The following is a 20397-nucleotide window of genomic DNA, read 5'->3' as shown; positions in this document are numbered from 1 at the left end:
GCAGTAACCCTGTGTGTTTAGGTGAGGATTTGTAGTGTTGGATTACTGAAGTCCTTGGGAACCAGAGACGTTTGCATTTTCCTCATTTGAGATTAGGAATTAGGCTCAAACTGTGAAACTAGGAGTAAAAGATCAGCTTTTTATGATCAGACCACCCAGATGGTTTTATAGCAGCTTTTCTGTTGCCTGCATGGTGGCTTTGCAGGTATTTGCAGATGATATGAAAAAAATCAACCCATTCCCACCCATTTCCCACCAAAGCTCCCATGATTGGCTTCATCAACAAAACCAGAACCAGCCCAGTCAGTGCTTTATGAAGCTTTATTGCAAGATGTGTTTACATAATGCTGTAGAGGTGAGCTTTTTAACTACTTATATCAAGAAATTTTGGACATAGGTCTGTGGTCAGTTTTCCATATTGACCCTGCATGGCACAGAAAAAAAAAAAAAAAAAAAAAAAAAAAAGTGTAATTGCATCTTTCCAGACAGTAAAGTGGAGAGGGAAAAGGGAGGGGGAGAAGGGGAAGATGAAGGGTGTGCTAAAAAGAAAATTCTTCAGGTTTACACAATGTGACAACGCTTCTGAAGGAGCAAGACAAATGGTAGGTGAGCTTTGTGTGTAATAAAATTTTAAACAGTAATTCAAGTTCTTTATGAAATAAAACTGAGAAAAAAATGCAGTTTCATGGACAATTAAATTTAACATAAAACAAATTCATCTAAAATGAGAAAACAACAAACAAAAACAAAAACTCAACCAAAAGGACCTGTGGATAATATCTCTGCCCATGCATGGCTTGGGTTTTAAATTACAATTCACAGAATAACACTGCTAGAAAGCCTATTTTACACTATGCTACACAGAACACGAAAAAAAACATGAGTAGTGACATTTACACAATTTTACAGTATTTCTCCTTTGTCTAAGAAACACGTCCTTTTCTACTTTACATTTTTTTACAATTCCCAGCTCACAAAAAAGGACACTATATGCGCAAAGACAGTCTTCAAAAAGGAGAAATGCACCCAATGCTACGAATAAACCTTTTCTTTCACAGAAGCCTCCGTATTAGATAGTGATTAAACAAAATATATCTCTTATCTGCCACTCAACGTGAAATGAACTAATTAGAAATAATTTTAAACTTTTTTTTTTTTTTTTTTTGAGTAAACGTAAAACTATACAACAACTCTGAAACTCCTCGAATTACTTGTTATTAAACTTGCCAAAAACCTCCTGGGACCACACCTGAAATGCCGATTGACCCAGTTGCTGCCCCAGCTGAAAAAGAAGGAAGGTAGGCTCTACATGTTTTCCAAATGTTGGCAAATCACTTTCAACAGTTGACTAGAACAAAACATTTTCTCTTTTCAAAATCCTTCAGCTTATTTTCTTTTAGAGCCTGCAACCTGGCAGTTTTCCCTGTGGACTTGCATCCTGATGCTGGAAACACGGAGCCACCATCCCGAAACAGCGTGGGGTTGGGCTCTCTGCTTACACACAGAGGCATAAAACCCTCCTTGAATCTGAGGAGGGGAGCAGTGCATGTTTAGTGGGAGTACTGGAGGGAAAACCAGGAGAGGAATATGCTTTGTGCTTCTGCTTGACACCTTCTGTCTTTGCACATCCTTTAGGTAAAGGATGGCAGCGTGTACACCACGGGTTGTAGCTGGGGAACAGAGGATGGGAGACTGGTAGGTGCCACCTTGTCCTCATTTCATCTCAGTGTAGTCAAAGTGTGGTAAAACAACAACCACACAGCCTACACACAAGCAATGCAGGCTACTACCATCAGCCTGACAGTTTCTAAAGCGTTTTGGATACACTTGCTACACTTCTGTGGATGACAAAAAGAACCCTTTGCTGCACTTACAGGGGCACTGCACCCCTTAGGTTTGCAGTAGATGTTGAAGACCTCAGCTGTGACTTCTAGTGTTTTAGTGTGGCTTTTAGTGTTTGCCAGGGCACATTTAAAGCAGGTAACATTTGGGATTTAAGGTGCCATCCTGCCACGTTATCCAGTACTTTGAAGGGGAATGGAGCACCTTGCAGGATGTCCTTGCTGTACAATCACACCAAGACTCTGACTCCAAATTTCTGTAAAGCCAGGACATGAACTCTTATCTAGATATTCACATGACTTTCTGTTAAGCTAAAGCCAAAGCCTTGTAAAAAAATCTAAGCCTATCTAAAAATCTGATGCCTTATTCTGTAACAGAGTCAATCACTGCAAAGATTAACAATAAAAGAGGGCTAAAAGAGAAAAATAAATGTATTTTTAAAATATCTTTTGATGCTGCTTCCAGTATTTATTGCAGTAAGAGAGACCTTCATTAAAACACATTTTTTTTGTTGATTTTGGATTACGGACAGGGATCTATCAAACAGAAGGGTCACATGTAGCAGCCAAGAGGCTATGAAACATCTGGAATCCATGAGCCTGGTGCCTGGCCTTACTGAAAGGTGAAGAGTGATGAATTTAATTTTTGTGAGTGATCTTTCACTCTTGATTGTGGCACACAACCTTCCCTGGGGGTGTTTCTTCACCACAGCCACGTAAGTGCTACTGAAAGTTATGCCTCAGCAGGGAGGAGGGAATACAAAGTATTTGTATGCAGTCTGCTTTTAAGCACCAAGGGAGATGAAAGGAAATTAGGATGGCTTCCCTTTGGTGGCCATTTCATATGCCCAAGTTTACTTCAGCATCCAAATCAGGATGGCATTAAGGTGACAGACAGACAAGTCATTAGCAGCAGATGGGTGCTGAAATAAACATCAGCAGTGACTCTGAGAGCTTGGTGGAGATAGAAAACTCTGGGCACTACACATGCAGCTGACTGGTACTATGAGAAAGAGAAGAGAGGTAGTTATTAGGGCTGCAAGTGTTTAAAAACAGCCTTTGTGGAGCTTTAAGTGAGAAATGGGAACCACACGTGCTCCCACATTGTGTCTCCAAGACCTTTGTATTTGTCACAAACCCAATCAATATCGCACACACATTTTAAAACACCCGGTACGGTGACTTCTTTTTATGATGGAGGGGCAGGCAGCAGCAACTAAAATCCTGAAGGTTACTACCTCACTAGACAAGACAGACAAGGGCATGCAAATATAACAAATTTCTTCATTTCATCTGGAATCCACTAGTTAGATGAAAGCAAACAAATGTTATTCCCACAGTCAGGACACGCTAGCAGGCTCCAGAGGAGACGCTGCCGAAGTACAGGTTAGCACCCTGGGACACCAAAATGGAAATCTTTTCTGTAGTTATTGCATTGTTACCATGTTTGATCCTGTTCCAATAAACACTGAGAATAGTGGAATTATTCTTACTGTATACTACTGCATCACAAGACCAAGTTATCCTTCAGGAAAGTTAGTTATCCTTCACAGCTACAGAGCAGGAACTTAGGCAAAAATACAGAAAAATGAACGTAATGGAAAAATGGACAAGGAAGAACATCCTTCATGTGTTAGACACCTGCATCCAGAGAATCTGACAGAAACATGCTTTTTTTAAAAATTTCAATTTATCTTGACCCCACTCCCTAGATTTAATTTTCTCCTTGATAAGGAGTACCTGAAGTTTTTCACAATTTTTGCACAATTCCTGGACAATACATATGCCCCCATCTATTAGCAATTCAGCTTTGTTATGTTTCAGACAAAGATGCTGTACTATGTCTAAATAAAAGACAGATTTATTTCCTGTTAGCCAGTGGTCACCAGCAGCTCTCTACTTTGCACATTCAGCATACTTTAATTAAAACATTCCATTTTAAAAACTTGTTTGCTTTTCTCCCTCCCATCATATAAAGGGCCTCTGTCAATATAAATACATTTTGTTACATTTTGGTTTCTTTTATTATTTAACCAGCATAACAGTCCAGCATTAACTTTTACACTCAGGGTGTCTTCCTCTTGTTTCAAACCTCCAAGACCTCCACAAACCCCCATTACCTTCATTTCTTTGTTCTAAGCATCCTTAAGAGAGATTTTAAAAGTCCATAATAGAGAGCAGCAAATAACCACCCTTTTCAAAATCTAGATGCTCATAGGTCTTGCTTATTTTACAGTGAGATTAAATTATATGCCACGTCTTTCTGTTTCCTAACCAGCTTCCTCCTTTTCATAGCTTTCAAATACCCAACACATTTTATTTAATTACACCTATTGCCGTTTGCCTACTTGTACAACTGACTTTTTAACAAGCTGAGGGGAAAACCAGATCAAACTCAATGCTATACTAGAGAACTTTTGCTTATTAGGGACCCTTTTACCCACAGACTTTGCCATATGAAGATCCAAGACAAGAGCAATGAAAAATGAAATTGTATGATCAAGAGAGGGATACCACAGATAGGAAGTTTCCCTAGAGATCTCACTGAATGTTGTCAGCTACCTGGGTCTCTCAACACTTGGATGCTGTGCTCAGGGTGTGATATGATAAATGACCAAGGTTTCAAAGGTTTATGAAGTTTGCTTTCACTATCCTGAACAATCTTCAGCAATTATTCTCTACTTACTGAGGGCAGAGTAGATTAACTTGTTGAGGCTATGAACCTAGATTGGTGCCAGAAGCAACATAGCTATGACATTAAGAGACCAGCACAGACCAGTAATTAATCCTACTTTCCAAGCGTGTTTTGCAGCCAAAATTGGACCCAGTTAACTAGTTACCCTACTTAACTAGTTCCACAATGAAGCTTGAAGCTTGAAGGAAGCCTCAGCTCTTACTGCTGTACAGACACACCCTTAATCTCTGAAGCTAAGGCAATGTAAAGAGATAATTTTGTGCATCCTTGAGGATCAATCAATCATATGCAGACTTTGGCTTTAAAAGTTCCCTTTTATGTTGTTATTTGCAGTTCTCTTCAAAATGCTGGTAAGGGGGACTGTGTTCAGTTAATCTTCACTGCTGCATATATCCTCCACTTCAAGGCAGGTGAGCTGACTAAACATTATTCAAAGACACATGCTGAGGGCAGTGATAAAACAGTGAGATAAGGGCAAACATATTGGACCTTCTCCACTTGCATCAAGGATAAACGCCCCCCCCCCCAAAAAAAAAAAAGTAAAGAACAGCAAAAACACAGCAGGCTTTTAGCAGGGTCATTTCGTATTCAGATCCATTAATTTGAAGTAAATTCACCACCACATTATCTTGCAGCAGAGAAAAGCAGCATGAAGGGCACAGGCAAGTGAACAAAACTTCTTGATCTTAGCATGTATGGAGTATGTAAAACTGTTGCCATAGATCTCTGTTGAAACTGTACAAATGCACAGTACATCCACAGCTCAAGAAGAGGGAGGTATCCAGTCTCCTCTCCTCTCTGTCCATACTGCTATGTACAGTATGAGTGTGTATGAATACATATGAATTCAGGATCCTAAACTTTCCACTTGTATTGCAGGCCATCTCCTGCCCCATGGGGTTAATCTCATTGAATAACACTGAGTTTCTACAAAAAGACATTCTTTTCCTCCTGTCCAGGTGGAATGGTAAGGCCCCAGAGTGAAAACCATGGTCCAGCTTGCTTCAGCAGGAGCACGATTTCACACCATGACTGTATGTGCATAGATACACGCACACGTCCACACATTCATTCCGTACATATACAAAGGTACACATACATTTTTACATTCTTTGGTGGCAAAATAATAAAAAAAAACCCAAAACAAACCACAGGGTTGCACAGACTGTGCACAGAAGGTTGCACAACCTTCGCTTCATGAATCTGCTTCAGGAAAATCAGGGTTGCTGTAACAGGACTTATTTTGCCTCTTTAAGGACTGTCCCTTGCATTGACAAAATGCTCTACATTTACCACGACTAAAACAGGGCACAATGAAAGCCAACAGAAACACAGCTCACATCACAGATAGCTCAGAGAGAGCCCCCTCTTACCCACACCAATGCACCACGACAGAAGCAGCTTCCACCTACAAGCACCCAAACGCCTCCTTGGTTCCTGTCCGGATGTTGTGCTGAGCTGTGGCACGTGCTTCTTCTGCCCTGCCTGTGGGGTTTTTTGCTTTTTCTTGCTTCTTAAAATGGACCTAACAGAGGATGGGATGTTGGGAGCAGCAGAGGAGGCTGGCAGGTCAATGCTACACCAAAGGGTTGTCAGCCTGTGTGCTTCTTGGTGCTGCCTCTCGAGCCGTCAAACCTGCATCTCAGAGGTGCTGATGAGGCCCAGTGCTTTGGCTTCTTCTGGTGTCAGTCCACTCTTTAATGTCCTTCTCACTGGATGGTCATAAATTCCAAAAAGCAGGCAAAAACACCCGTCAAACAAACAAAGAAAAGGAAAACAATTAGAAGCAATAATTACACAAGACCCTCGGTTGAAAAAAACCCTGTAAACATGCAAGCTGAGTAAAAATAAATAAAATGCTATGTACTCAGGGCTTCAAGTTCATAAATACTGAGTAATGGCCTATGCTAAATCTACGGGAATTCCATTAAGTACCCAGCAACTCCAAATAGGCAAAAATACATTTGTCATTGACATTTAGCCTTTTAAGGAAAAATACCACAGCATTTTAACATAATTTTTCCTCTGAAATTGTAACAGTTGATTTTTAGTTCACGGAAAGTAAAATCTGCCCTATTATTCTGTAGTTTGATAAATATTTTTTAAAAGAGCTTTTGGATCTTTATAAGGCTTAGCTGAATTTATCACTATTAAATTCTATGAGACCATTTAAAGGTGCAAAGCACCCCCAAAATTAAAAGATTTAAAATGTGCCTATTTTGTAGTTGATTCAAATAATTAAAACTTTTGTCTTCATCATGCTCCCCTTTCCTCTATAATGTTTCCTTGTCCTACCTTATAATAGTAATCTTTGCTATTTGTAGTCAGCATCATTTTAGTTGAATTTAAATGATAAATTTAGATGAAAATATTTTAAAATTTTCTATGAAGTGTTCTGAACACTAGCTTACAAAAAATTTAATGCTTTTTTATTGCTTATTTTATTCAGAAAGAAGAGACCACATGACTGCACACACTGAGCATTAGTGTCCTAAGTTTTTTTGGTACCATAAATTTCAGGTAAATGGGCTTTTCCTCAAGAGACAAATGGGGTTTTCACTCCACACTTTGATGTTCTTCAAGTAAAAAAGCACACATTTGAAAGTTGAAGCTGCATGCAAAGCATAAACAATGATTTTATGTGGAACAAAATATATTCAGAGCCCCAAAACAATGAAGTCTAGAGGAAACTCTCAGAAAACCTATTGCAGACCGAGATCAAGGGCTTCTTGCACCACTGTCATTTAGCACAATTAAGACTTTTAACTTATTTGGATATTCAGTCCATGTAACTGAAACTGGGTGGTCATACTCAAGGGTCCAGCAGGAGTGAGAGAAGGGAATGGATTGGTATAGAAAACACAAGGATAAGAAAAAGGGAAAATACAGTAGTTGAACATACGGTACCATGCAGGTAGGATGAATGTGATCTATGATAGTCAAACTGCTTTCATCAGCTACTGAGCTGGGTGTGCCACGTGTGTAATTGTTTCTCTTTTATCAAAACCTTACTTGAAAGTCTTTCTTCATTGTCCTTTCTCCTACAGTACTTGGAGACTTATTAAACACCTCTAGGAAGCTGCATGGATGCTTTTTATGACACCCACTTTTTCCTAGAATATTGATCAGCAGCATCTTCCATGCTTAACAAAGGACTCCAAGGTTAAATGCAGCTGATGAAGCTAAGATAAAGAAAGACTAAAAAAGTATGATCAGAAGAGCATTACACTTCAAATAATCCTCTGGTCTCCATGGTGCAGAATAACCCACATGTACTTCTTAGCCAATCCTCATCACTAACACTCTCTAATACATCTCAGATTTGATACCCAAATGTCCATGGTGACAACTCTCAATTTCTGGACATAAGCTAAGAAATACCTTAGGGTCTTAAGGTCTCAGCAAATCACCCAATGCTGATTTCTATATCAAAATGAAGTCTATCAGGAGTAAACAAACAAATACAAGAAAGCTGCAGCAAAACATTTCTGTCTCATTAAAAGCAAAGATTTCCCTGTGCAGTTGACCTCCCTACCTGCCTGCACTGCCTCTCCCTTGAACACATGTTTTTCTGCATCCTCTGTATCATGCATCCAAAGGCAGACCATAGAATCATGTTCATATAGACTAATACCATTGATTTTCAGAAGAACTTACCAGAGACAAACCAAAAATCACCGTCAAGAGACTCAAAGTTGGACTGGACATTGGTCCCTTAGAGAGTATTCCTCAGGAATACTCCACAGCAGCTGTACTGCTGAAGTAAGGAAGCCCATCATCAGAGAAAATATATGTGTACAGGAGAGTAAAGTTTCACAGAATGGCTGTCTAGATGACATTACATCTTCCCACTGAAGGCAAAAGTGAGCTGGGAAATTGAATGCAGAACGAATTTCCACATTTTAGATGCTTTGCAGAAGTGTCAAACAACATGTATTCATGAGTGCTCTCACACTTATCTCCAGCTCTCTCAGAACAGTCACTCACATTTGCAAACTGAGCACAATAATGACTGTAAACCAAAGTTAGTTTTCTTGCCAGCTGGTAGAACAAGAAGAGTGAGGGAACAAGCATTTGTTATTCCTGTTTCTAAACATTCATTAAGAACTGAGGTATTCTGCTAATGCTGGTCATGTACTGGAATAATAAAAATTCTGGTCTTATTTATCACAATATACATCTGGAATAACTTCCTTTAGGTCAGTACAATTACTGCTGCACAAATAACTGGGGCTGAGACTTCATCTTACAACTGAAAGGGAAATGTGTGCCTCTCTTAACTTCCACCAAGAAGAACACAGTTGTTTAAATTCCTTCTTCAGCCTCAGTTACAGAAAAGCCAAATGGATTCACCATAATATATTTCTTCTTTGAAGAAAATTACAGGAGTTTATATTCAGAAGTCATAATCAGGAGTTAAAATACCATGGTAGAAACCATCTTCATGTAAAAACAAGGGAGAAAACTAACTAGTCTTCTTTACATAAGCAAGATTTCTTTCTGACTCTTCAGATACCTACCTCTCAAACACATTAAAGTCTTAGTCTGAGGACCTCCTGTATAAGTCTCAGATGGCTCAAAAAAAAGACATACTGCCTGCAGCATCTAGAAGGGACAAGTGCCCTGTCCTGGGTATGCTTTATGATGCAAACAATGGAGACCAACCCAAAGTTTGTACTTTTTTGTGTCACTGCAACACAATCCTCAGTAAATCGGTGGGACATATCATAGAATCATAGAATTGGCTGGGTTGGAAGGGACCTCAGAGATCATCGAGTCCAACCCTTGAACCACCGCTGCGGTTGCTAGACCATGGCACTGAGTGCCACATCCAGTCTCTTTTTAAATATCTCCAGGGACGGAGAATCCACTACTTCCCTGGGCAGCCCATTCCAATGTCTGATCATCCTCTCTGTAAAGAAATTCTTTCTAATATCTAACCTAAACTTCCCCTGGCACAACTTAAGACCATGCCCTCTTGTCTTGTTGAAAGTCGTCTGGCAAAAGAGCCCAACCCCCACCTGGCTACACCCTCCTTTCAGGTAGCTGTAGAGAGCGATGAGGTCTCCCCTGAGCCGCCTCTTCTCCAGGCTGAACAGCCCCAGCTCTCTCAGCCTCTCCTCATATACATATGCCACTAAAAAAAAAAAATAACACCAATCTCTTTGCATTCTTCGTTTCATTGCTTTAACTTATCTCAGTTCTCTTATAATAGAAAGAAACTTGGATTTAAGTTATCCCAGTGACCTAAGCTTTTTTGTGGCCAGCAGTTAGGATAAAAGAGTTCCAAACAATGTAGGACTTTGGCGGTCATCATGAGATTTTCAAGAAAACAGTTAAGAAAAATCAAAGATGTGAGATAATCTTTTCAGTGACAGAATGGTTCCCATAAATGCTGAGGGCTGCTAAATGGTATAAATGAAATGTGGGGTAAAATGCTGCAAAGCACTGCAACTACTGGCAAGATTAAAGCTGCCCTCCATCAACAGGCAACTGGGAGGATCACACCTGACAGAACCATCCCCCAGACTCAAAGGAGAGAATTCTTGTCCCTGCAATGCAACAGGATGGGCTGACACAGATAATTCACTTGTAGGATAAAGTACTTTTTACTTAGGGAGATGACAGGGGCCTGATAAAGGCTATCTTTATATGAAAACTGTAACTAATGTAAATTGTTCACAGTACATTTCCTCATCTGAAGACACAGTAGATAGATGCTGTATCACTAGTGACACAAGAGCAAGCTCCTACCCTCCTATGCTCTGCACTGGTTTGTGGACTACAGAGGCTTGTGGCTGATGAAGCCAGGAGCAAGTTGAGTTACTACAGGAGCAGGGAGTGCTCTGGGAGGTGGATGAACCATGTCTTGACATGCTGTTAAACAGATGTCCTCAGACATTTGCCCATTTGCTCATAAAGTGCTTGGTAGGGTTCTTCTACCTTAGGGAAGGTCATGAACATATTCAGTCATCAAAAGCGAATGCAGAGAGGTATTTTCCTTCCATGTTTTAAAGGCATGGCAAAATTACATTTCTCAAACTAGATCTTCACTCTCCCCTCTTCACTGAACTCTGTCATATCTCTAAATGGACTAGACATAATATCTTGGCTTGTAAACCTCTTGGCCTGCTGCAGATCATATTAAACTGAGTTATGGAATGTATTCTGGAGGCAGTGACAATAAAAATAAGACTTTCAAGTGACCTTTTAGGTTCGCTAAGCAATTTTTAAAACATTAGCTAAAGAAACATAACATAGAGAGAATAACTTTTACTCCTGTCATAAGCAATGCCTGCTGAGATCCCATAACCAAGAAACTAAAAGCTTTTTTTTTTCTGGGGTGAGAGGGCATGATATCCTATGCTAATCAGGAAATCTAGAATTTTGATATCCTGGCAGAATGCAGTGTTCTTATGATGAACTCAATGAATTTGACACTGCCTTCTGGGTCAAAATCTACAGACATATAGCCCTCATGGTATACTGGGAATGTTTTGAAAAAAGTAAATGTAGCTTTCTCAGAGAATATAATTAACTAGGGATTAGTGTTTTAGAGTATTACTTGTTTTCCCTACCAATATCTCTTTCTGTTGTTTTTAAGATGCAGCAATAGTAAAGATAAGTCTGGCTGGCACCATTTATTCTTGCATTTGCAAAGGTTTTTGGGGTGTGTGTCTACAATCGTATGGTAGACTCATTTGAAATGCACAATATTCTCTTCATAGATGTGACTATTTTTCTGCTTGAGAAGTCACAGAATTAATCATTCCTACTACAAAAGGATGTAGCAGCCACAGAACTCCCTTTTGGGCCCAAGTGCAAAGTAATGAAGCTGACAGTTGATGATTTGGAATAAAGAAAATTTCAGGTGGCTGTAAATTCTGGCTCTAAAATTACACAGCCAGGATAGCAGGAAGATAAGATTACAAGATGCAATACAGGCCAGATCCATCAGCTCATTTTGTTTCGTGTATCTGAGTTTTATTTTCTGTTACTTATCTATGCCCAGCTTGCACGCTCATTCTATTTTCTCATGTACTCTCTTGGACCATACTACAATGAGTACAGCAATGGCAATTTCCAACTTAAAGTTCAATCCAGATAGTTGACCAAATTCTCTTACTTTAATTTTTTTTTAATTTACATTTTTTAATGTCACTTTCTATTTAAATTTTACTCCTGTTTAATTCTGCATATATCACTGCTTAATATGTCTAGGCCTAAATATTTAATTAAAAAAGTAAAAACTATAAACAGAAATTTTTCTTTCAGGAATTTGTAGGTAAATCTTAGGGTCTTATCACTCACTTCTCTGAAGTACAGCCAACTCATATGTGGTGCTTCTCTGGGTCCACCACATAGAAAACTCCAGGAAACGATGTATTATTGTCCTGCAACTTTGCTTTGTGTCCTGTCTGCATTTCACAGATAGCACAGATTTCTCATAACAAGAAATTCTGTAGCTCACAACTGCATCCTGTGGTGGCTGTGACATAGAGAGGAGTCTAGCAGTGGAAAAGGACAAAGTGGTAATTTGAAAGCGAAGCTTAACTTCTTTTTCATCTCCAGGTGACTTACATTGTAGGGAACAGAAAGTGACATTGCTTTAGAGAAACTGGTCTGCATGAAGAACATACTAGTTTAGAGTAATATTTAATAAAGAGTTGAAACTACTGAAGTACCAAACTTCATGTGTTTCACAGATCAGCATTTCCATAGCCCCAATAGTAAAGCAGAAAATAAGACTTTTTCCTTGAAAGCCTTCTGTGACAAAACCCCCTAATATTTAGGGCTGCTGTGAGTGCCACTGTAAAAAGTTACTACTAAAAGCAACCCTGCTGCCATCTCTTGTATCATTCTCCCACTGAACTTCACCACTCAGAAGGGATTCCACTATTCATAGGTAAAACATCACCCACAACTGAGTCTTTATTTAAGCACTATATACTGGCTTTGAGACAATATACATCAGCAAAGCACAGGACAAAAAAAAAAAAAAAAGGCAGGAGATGGGATGCAGAAAGTAAGCCAACTAACACAAACGTTTGGGCCTTTACATTCCATTTGAGATTTTAAAATGACCCACTCAGGGGGTAGCTCAGGCTTATGAAGGCAGAGCTCTGTTGGAGGGTGACTCAGCAGGGGAGTGTGGCCATGTCTGACCACTCAGACTCTCTAATTATCCCCACTAGGAATCTGTGCTGGGAAAAAAAAAAAGAGTGAAAGGCATCATCTCTACAAACCCACCAGATAAAAAATAACTATGGTAACAACAATCTTGCAATCATGATAACAAGAGCTGTTATTCTGCCTAAAGAAAGTCACATATATACATTATATATATTATTTTTTTGACATGGTGCTAGGGCAAGATAAATTAAAAAAACATTTCTGTGTGAAACATGTTTGAGGGACTTCTTTCCAAACACATTTGAGACTTTTATCCAAGGACAGACAAATTCCTTCACAGGCCCTCCTGCTGCACTCCTTGGTGGCAGCAGAGGGCTCTCTATGGCAGCCCTGATATCGCGATGCTCTTCTGGGAAGCCACCTCTGATAACTCCACTTCTTTTGTAAAGCAACTTGAAAAGCAGCCCAGCACTTCTCTCTCTATTCTCGTTCTCATGTGAAGTGCTTTCCACATTAGCTCTGTGATCCTGTCAGCCAGCAGCTCACTGCTGCTGATTTTTAACTTGGATGCTGAAAATAATCATCATATTTCAGGAAGGAAGGATGATGTAAATAAGGAGTGAATTACTGACCGGAGATAAACTTGAAAGCCACTTCAATACAGAAAAAACCCAGACAAAATACATTTCCTGTAAAGTTAGGGATAACAGTGCACAACGCAACTATATTTTTTAATATTTAAAACTTATCTATCCCTCTTTTGGGTATGAATCCTGTCACAAGAATTCAAAAGCTTCAAATATTCCTTTAAAATGTCAGCTGAAATGAGAATAGAGGATAACACAGATGAACTCATTGATGCAATGAATGGCAAATTGGCAAAAGTGAAGAATACCTAATTGTATCTCTTATAATATGCAAAGAAATTGAGTAAGATTTTTTTTCTACAGATCTACAGTTTAAAAAGTATCAAAAGTATATACCACAACAAAAGAATTTATATGAAAAATGTCAATATCAAAACTATGTGACCAAGGAGCACAAATAGATCTATTATCTACATATACATATACTGACACCAGCTGCTCATCTCCAACCAGCTCCTCCCACACTACTTTAGCTTACTCTTTCCTGCAATAAAGAAATTGCCTTATAGCCAAGAAAGAGATGGACAGAGGAATTCCAGCACTTGTAAATCTTTGTCTAGAAGTCCATAGGAAGCTGCAAAGCACTTCTTTTTGGTTCTCCACATGCCAGACACAGCACAAGAAGGTGCCTGTGCCGTAGGATCCTGCCAGGACTTTAACTTCACCCACTGCTTGGTGCTACCATCTGCTAAGAGCAAAATCTGAGCAGTGGCTACCTGTTCCTCCACAAACCAGCAGGTATGAGCAGGCACTTAATCCCATGAGGTGACAGCCACTCTAGAATCATTAGGGACAATGTCACTATAGCAGTTTTCTCCTTGTATCTACACCAGGTTCTCTGTGCTAGGGTGATACTGCATACGAGAGGGTGTGAATGTCTGTGTAGTGTTCAATACCTGTCTTTTTTCTGTGAATTGGAGTAAAAGATATGTATTTTTTGTAAATAGTCATATTTACAAGACATATTTAATTCTAACTTCCCAGGTCAATGCAAGGACGTCTCACTTTTTTTTTTTTTTTTTTTTTTTTTAAAGTTGCTCTATTAAAATAATGCTGCTAAATTTTGAGCAAATCCTAGATTCCACAGGCTCTCTAAATACCCATGCTGAAATCCAATTCAAAGTTAAGGAATGTACATAATGGTGCAGGCTAGGTCAGTTTTATACCTGACTCCTCTTATATAAAAAGATAAAGCAGTTTCAAGCATAAAGTTTGTGCCAAAACAAATAATTTGTATCAGAATAAAACTAATTATAGAAATGAGATTCCTCAAAGTCCTCCCAGATTCCTCTAAAACAGTGACTGCAAAATGAACTTAAGCCTCTTTTACAAGCAATTTTTCTTACTAGGTTTTTAAACAGGCTTTAAATAACCTTTTTTGTTTTGAAGGCTACGTAATGTAGAACTGCACAGAACTATGGCAATTTCACTTTCACAGAGCTAGGAGCAGGCAAACACGCTTGAGGGAAACTTGAGATATAAAAGATACAATTAAAAACTCATGAAGATTGCCAAGAAAATACATAGGTCCTCTACACTGGAACAGTTAAAAAGGAGAATGCCTACCCCTCTCTGTCAAGTTCAGTTGTTTTAAAAGAAAGCTATAGAATAAATGTAATACACATTGTAAAGCAGAAGCTGAACACTCATAAATAAATACCTTCCTACTTAAAAATGGTATTAGTAACATCAATTATATGTGTTATCAATTACAACTGCCAAAACTGAAAATACTGAACAAGATACTGAGTCTCATGCTTCATATAAAAACACCCATTTACAACTCTTAAAACTCATTATGAGACCTATAGGTTATTCAACTTATTCTACCTCTCCTGTTTTTAACCCTACAGCTATTGATGCTGGCCTCCAGCACTGCTGAGATGTGAGGCTACACAAGCCTCACCCTGATCAGGTACATCAACTGCTACCGCTTTCTGTGGTCAAGTGCACTTATTATTAATTCATTAACTATTATTAATAATTTTTATTTATTGCTTGGATTGTTATTTGTTAGAGTTTAGCTATGACATTTTTGCAAAGATGATAAGGATGAAAGAATGTATTACTTAAAAGGCATCAACTTAAAAGTTGCAAATTCTAAGTAAAGTTCTTTACCTTTAAAACATTTTATATAGACCTTTTTCATTATGTTTTTATTTTTTAGAAGCATAATTTCCATTAACTCCTGCTTTTAGTCAGGCTATAAATACCACAAGAACAGTCTCCCTCCTGGTATTTTGGCACTTCTGTATCTTTTCATTGCCAGAAAAAAAGTAACTGGAGAGACATGAAAATGAAAACTAATGAAAAGACAAAGAAAAGAAGTTAAAGGAAGCACCCTATGAATGCCAGACGAAGAAATCCACACCTTTGGATTCAAATAGTCTCCCATCTAGTATCTTGTTTGCTTACAAACCTGCTTGTTTCAAAGCAACTCTGCATGTGTTACTAAAACTTGTCTAAACCTTGTCCCATGCCTGGCCCTTTGGCAGAGCTCTTTCCCATGTTTTGGCACCTGATGACTGTGTGCTAACTCCTGTTTCACTTTTACTGAAGGGTGAATTTAGTATGAAATACCTTGACCTGGGATGTTCTGTAGAACACAGATCTAGTAAGATCACACTCTGCAGATCACAGGAACTCAGTTGTTTGCCCTCACCACACACCTCAGCTTTCTGTAGTCCACTTCAGCTCCCACTGAACAAATTCCTTCCTACTAGGTCTCAGTCAGCTTCAGTCATATCTGAATTTATCAGTGACCTTCATATCTTCAGCCAACAGATACAGACATTTCCATCTGTCTTTTGTTGGATGACTCAGTGCCTTATTCCTCCTCCCAGTCTGTAGTTCTGTGCCTTACTCTGAGAGTACAAACTCTTCTGCATCACAAAACCTAGCTAAGCTCTGCATACCAGGCACAGTCACACTGGCTCAACAGTTACCAGAGGTAAGATGGTTCAAATAAAGATGTCAAAATGTCTCATTTTCCCTGAATTTAATCTAACCTTTTCCATATTCTTTTTCCCATTTCCCCCAGTTATAAATTACTTGCTTTTGTCTTCACATTTTTCTTCCTTTTTTTTTTTTTTTTTTTTTTTTTTTTTTTTTTTTTTTTAATGCCACAAGAACCTTCTACCTGAACCACAAGGAAATGTTTACAGTGCAATTACACTGAAACCTTTTGGGTTTCTGATTTTGATAAAAACATGGATCTCAGGTCGGGTTCACTAAAATCTTTGCTGACTAAGTAAGCCTGACAAGATTCTCAGTTCTGCACTGAGTGAAATGAGACATTTGAGACTCATTTCATTCTGCACTGAATGAAATGAGACATATGCCACATGATGCACAGTGAAAATCATTTCTTTCAATTGACTTTCTCTTCGATGTCCATGAAGAGACTGAACACCAAGCTCACTGCAAAAGCCAAAGGATGTGTATGGAAGCCTGAAGATTGAAGGTGGTGAATCAAACCCATCAGATAATAGGATCTCTGCTCTGCAGATAATAAACATCATGGTATCTAGATCATTGAAATATGCCTAAAAATCTACTTTCTAAATTGTTCATGGAAGACCTGTATTGTATATCTACCCATAAGATGCTTCTTCCCAGAAGATTTCTATCCTACTCACATCATACACTGACAAGGGTTGGATTCTGTTCATTACATGGAGGTCCATGTTCATTTCATTATCAATCCAGCTGAGTGTACTTTAGAGCTAAACTACTTCAATTACTCATCATCATGTATATTGACTATCTATCAGAATTAAACAACTGAGTGAAGATATTTACCTTTCACACTTTCTTTGAGCACATGCCAGCTGAAAGGGGCACTAAACTACTGAAATTTATGTTTGTTTTGAGATTTCCTTTTAATCCACTCACAGGTCTTATCCAGATCTTGAAGAACAAACAAGCAAAAGACATGGAATCTATCATGATTAATTACAACTGCCATCAGTCCCAACCTAAACATTTACTGAATGCTTAATTCCTGATAATATTTTTACCAAATAAAAAATCAAGCTTGATGGAAAAATACATAGTATTTTAATTATCATTATCCTGTTTTGCTTTTTTTGTTGTTTTGCTGCAGCAAGTGTGTCCTTGGGAAAAAAGGTACTTGGTAAAAAGCAGAAATCAGACTTTGGTGGGTGCAAGGTAGTGAGCGTTGCCAACAGAGGAAATATTTTAGCATGGGATAAACCATGGAAATAGGCAAAGATACAGGAGGTTTCTTTGATATGCACAAACTAACTAGGGCAGTCAGCATGTGCAGAACATCAGAACCACGTGGGGAAGTGGGTAGCAGCAGAAGGTGATGCCACAAAGAGGTACAGTACAGTATATGACAGAAAGTGAGACAGACAATCCAGTGTCAGCTCATTTTCTTTGCTTTGAGTCTGGCTCATTCAACCAGTGTTCACTTTGCATTTGCTCTTGCCACATGCAGAAGTTCCTTTCTTTGCATGTTGGGGAAAGTGAATATGCTTTCAGCACATGCTAGTTCATAGCAATCACTGCTTATACCAAACGGTTGTCATCATTCACTGTGTTAGAACAATTCCAGAAAAAAGGACAATCCGTGTGATTTTTGACTCACTGTTGTTGTCTCCTCTTTGTCCTAACTTCCCAGAAATGCTAAAAAGATGGATGGAAAGGTAGTCAAAAGGCCACATATAGAGAATGACATTAATCACTAAAATATTATGTTCTTCGGGTACCTATCCTTCTCATAGTAACCACAGTAGTCTCAGCACATAAGGAAAAAATACCCAGAAAGGTGATCACCTCTTAAACCTTCTATTTACTAAAGCATGAAATCAGAGTGCTCAAACTTGAGTACCACAGCTCAGCCCTGTGGCCACACTACGCCGTCGAAAGACCACCTTATAAATGTGCTACCTTTTCTTCCCAGTAGAAGTTAAGTTCCTCTATAACCACTTTGCAGCCAAGCAGCAGTAGACATTTTGTGTTCAAGGCTGTGGAAGGATAGCACACAGCACGAGAAAGAAAGATTTTAAAAGGTGAAATATCTCAAGCTACTTTTTGCTTTATGAGTAAATTCAGTTAGAGATACAACTACTAATCTTTACGCCAGTTCACAGTACCTGATAGCATTTCAAGCAGTATCTACCTGAGGCTGTGATTTGACTTCTCTAGTTATGAGTAAGTACTGTCATCTGCAGTAAAGCACCATAAATCGTTCTTCTTCTCTTACTGCTAAGGATATTTCAAGTTCCCTAGAAGGAAGTCACCCACTGAGCACAACATTGTTTAAACAACAGTAATAGGAATATACGCTGAACACACTTAAACATCCAAGCTCCTGTGAACTACCAACCCATGTCTGCCAACTAATGGCTTGGTTCTTCCACCACTATACATCAATATTTGCATATTTGCTTATTTTGAGAAGTTTAATAGCCAGACACTCACATGACTTCCTGTTGGCTCGTGACCGCTTCCTCTCCCTGGGCACTGCTCGCTGGCTTGGCACTTGGGTGGCGGACTTTACAATGCGATCCATGATCTCATCTGCTGCATCATCTGTTGCATTGGGGGAATCATCATTGCCAGCGTTCCATGAACCAATACGGCCTGGAATAATCCAGAAAATGAATTGAGGGAAAAGCAGACAGAAAGTCTCTTGCGTCACTTTGGTTTTACAATTGGTTTTTTTGGGGGAATTACAGCAAGCGGCTCAGTCGTTGCTACTTCAAATTGGCCAAAGGAGAAGACTCTGCCTAATGGAGAGTATTTCTAAATAATACCCTAGAGTCTCTGCTGTATCAGCAGATAACTGAGAACTCAAATGCAATAATAATTTTCTATTCCCTTCAGCCTCAGAGTCTTATTCTTGACCATACAACTGGCAAATGCCTGCTCGAGACTGTCTATAAGCCAAGGACTGCTTGTATGAGCATGCTTTCCTCTGCTTCTCTTACACAGAAACTAGAAGACATGGCACACGTTAGAGACTCATACCAAATCAGCAAGACAGGTTCTTCGTATCAAAAGTGAAAAAAGAATCAGCTTCCACATATCTGTATCACAGCCCAGTACAAAGAAGACATGAAAAGGGCCAAATTGTGGTTTAATGTGTCTTGCTGTCCCTTTTGCAATGAAGACTTCACCTTCTCATCACAAAGCTGCATGTATCCTGGCACAACCATGTATGCTCTGCTATAAGCAGAAAAGCAAGAGTCATTGGCAAGATGAAAAGCTAAATAAGCAATTTTGGTTAAAACCACAAGCAAACAAGGGAGCCATGTCTCTGAACTGAAGGCTTTGGCACTCCTTACTCTACAGAGCTGCGTCAGACACATCTTTAGATTCCTTCACTATCGACTGCTGTTACATGTGTTTTTTTGGTTTTAAATACTTTGAAGACCAGTATGCAGTGTGAGCCCTGACAGCAAGCTCTGCAAAAGAGTGGGTGTGGTAGAATTGCAAGCAGCTAAAAATTCACTGGCAAGACCACTTTATCTCACGTCCCTGATGTCAATAAACAACAATTTTGATTAGCACTTAGCTCTGCTGGCTCTTGTCAAGAGCAGTTGTATTACGATAGTGCTCCTGACAGGCTTCTGTCTGGCTCACCCATCCTCTGCATCTGCTGTTCTTCAGGGGAACACAAACTGACTCTCTTTATCAGGACATCCTCCTCCTTAGCATTCAGTGGATTACTTCAGCTATTCAGCTGGTTGCACTGCAGCTTGAATTATCGTATCTTTGTACTATAGCTAGTTGACTTGCTTCTTAAACTGGGGCTGTGAAACCTCTAAATTAGACAAGATCATGGTTTCAGGCCTTAATAAACTACCTACATATACACACACTTAGTGGTGCATGCTCTGGATGTCCTAGAAGTGTTAAAAAGAAAATTTATATATATATGTGTGTGTACGATACCCAGATGTGAGGTAGAAGAAACACCTGAACAGAAAACTGAACACTTGAATTTTGATGAATCACCTTTACTTCAAAACCATCTTTGAGGCATCACTTTTATGGGAGGTAGTGAGGGGAAGATGAAACAAAATAAACTGGTGAACCCAGTGTCTGTAAT

At 39.1% G+C, this 20397-nt stretch overlaps 1 protein-coding gene across 3 annotated transcripts in view; it reads right to left on the bottom strand.

Annotated features, from left to right (window-relative positions):
- Positions 1-307: 307 nt before the first annotated feature.
- The window catches only part of FHOD3 (formin homology 2 domain containing 3), a 390937-nt gene continuing 370847 nt past the window's right edge, over positions 308-20397 (bottom strand). For all 3 annotated transcript variants that reach the window (XM_030444367.1, XM_030444368.1, XM_030444369.1), the window contains 2 exons: positions 18765-18926; positions 308-6248 (listed from right to left, as the gene is read on the bottom strand). In XM_030444367.1, coding sequence (XP_030300227.1) covers positions 6166-6248; positions 18765-18926 — 245 coding nt within the window. In that variant the 3' untranslated portion in view covers positions 308-6165. The remainder of the gene's footprint in view (positions 6249-18764; positions 18927-20397) is intronic.

This window comes from Calypte anna, chromosome 2 (assembly GCF_003957555.1).
Source record: "Calypte anna isolate BGI_N300 chromosome 2, bCalAnn1_v1.p, whole genome shotgun sequence".
NCBI lineage: Eukaryota > Metazoa > Chordata > Aves > Apodiformes > Trochilidae > Calypte > Calypte anna.
This window is presented reverse-complemented; position numbering and strand designations above follow the sequence as displayed.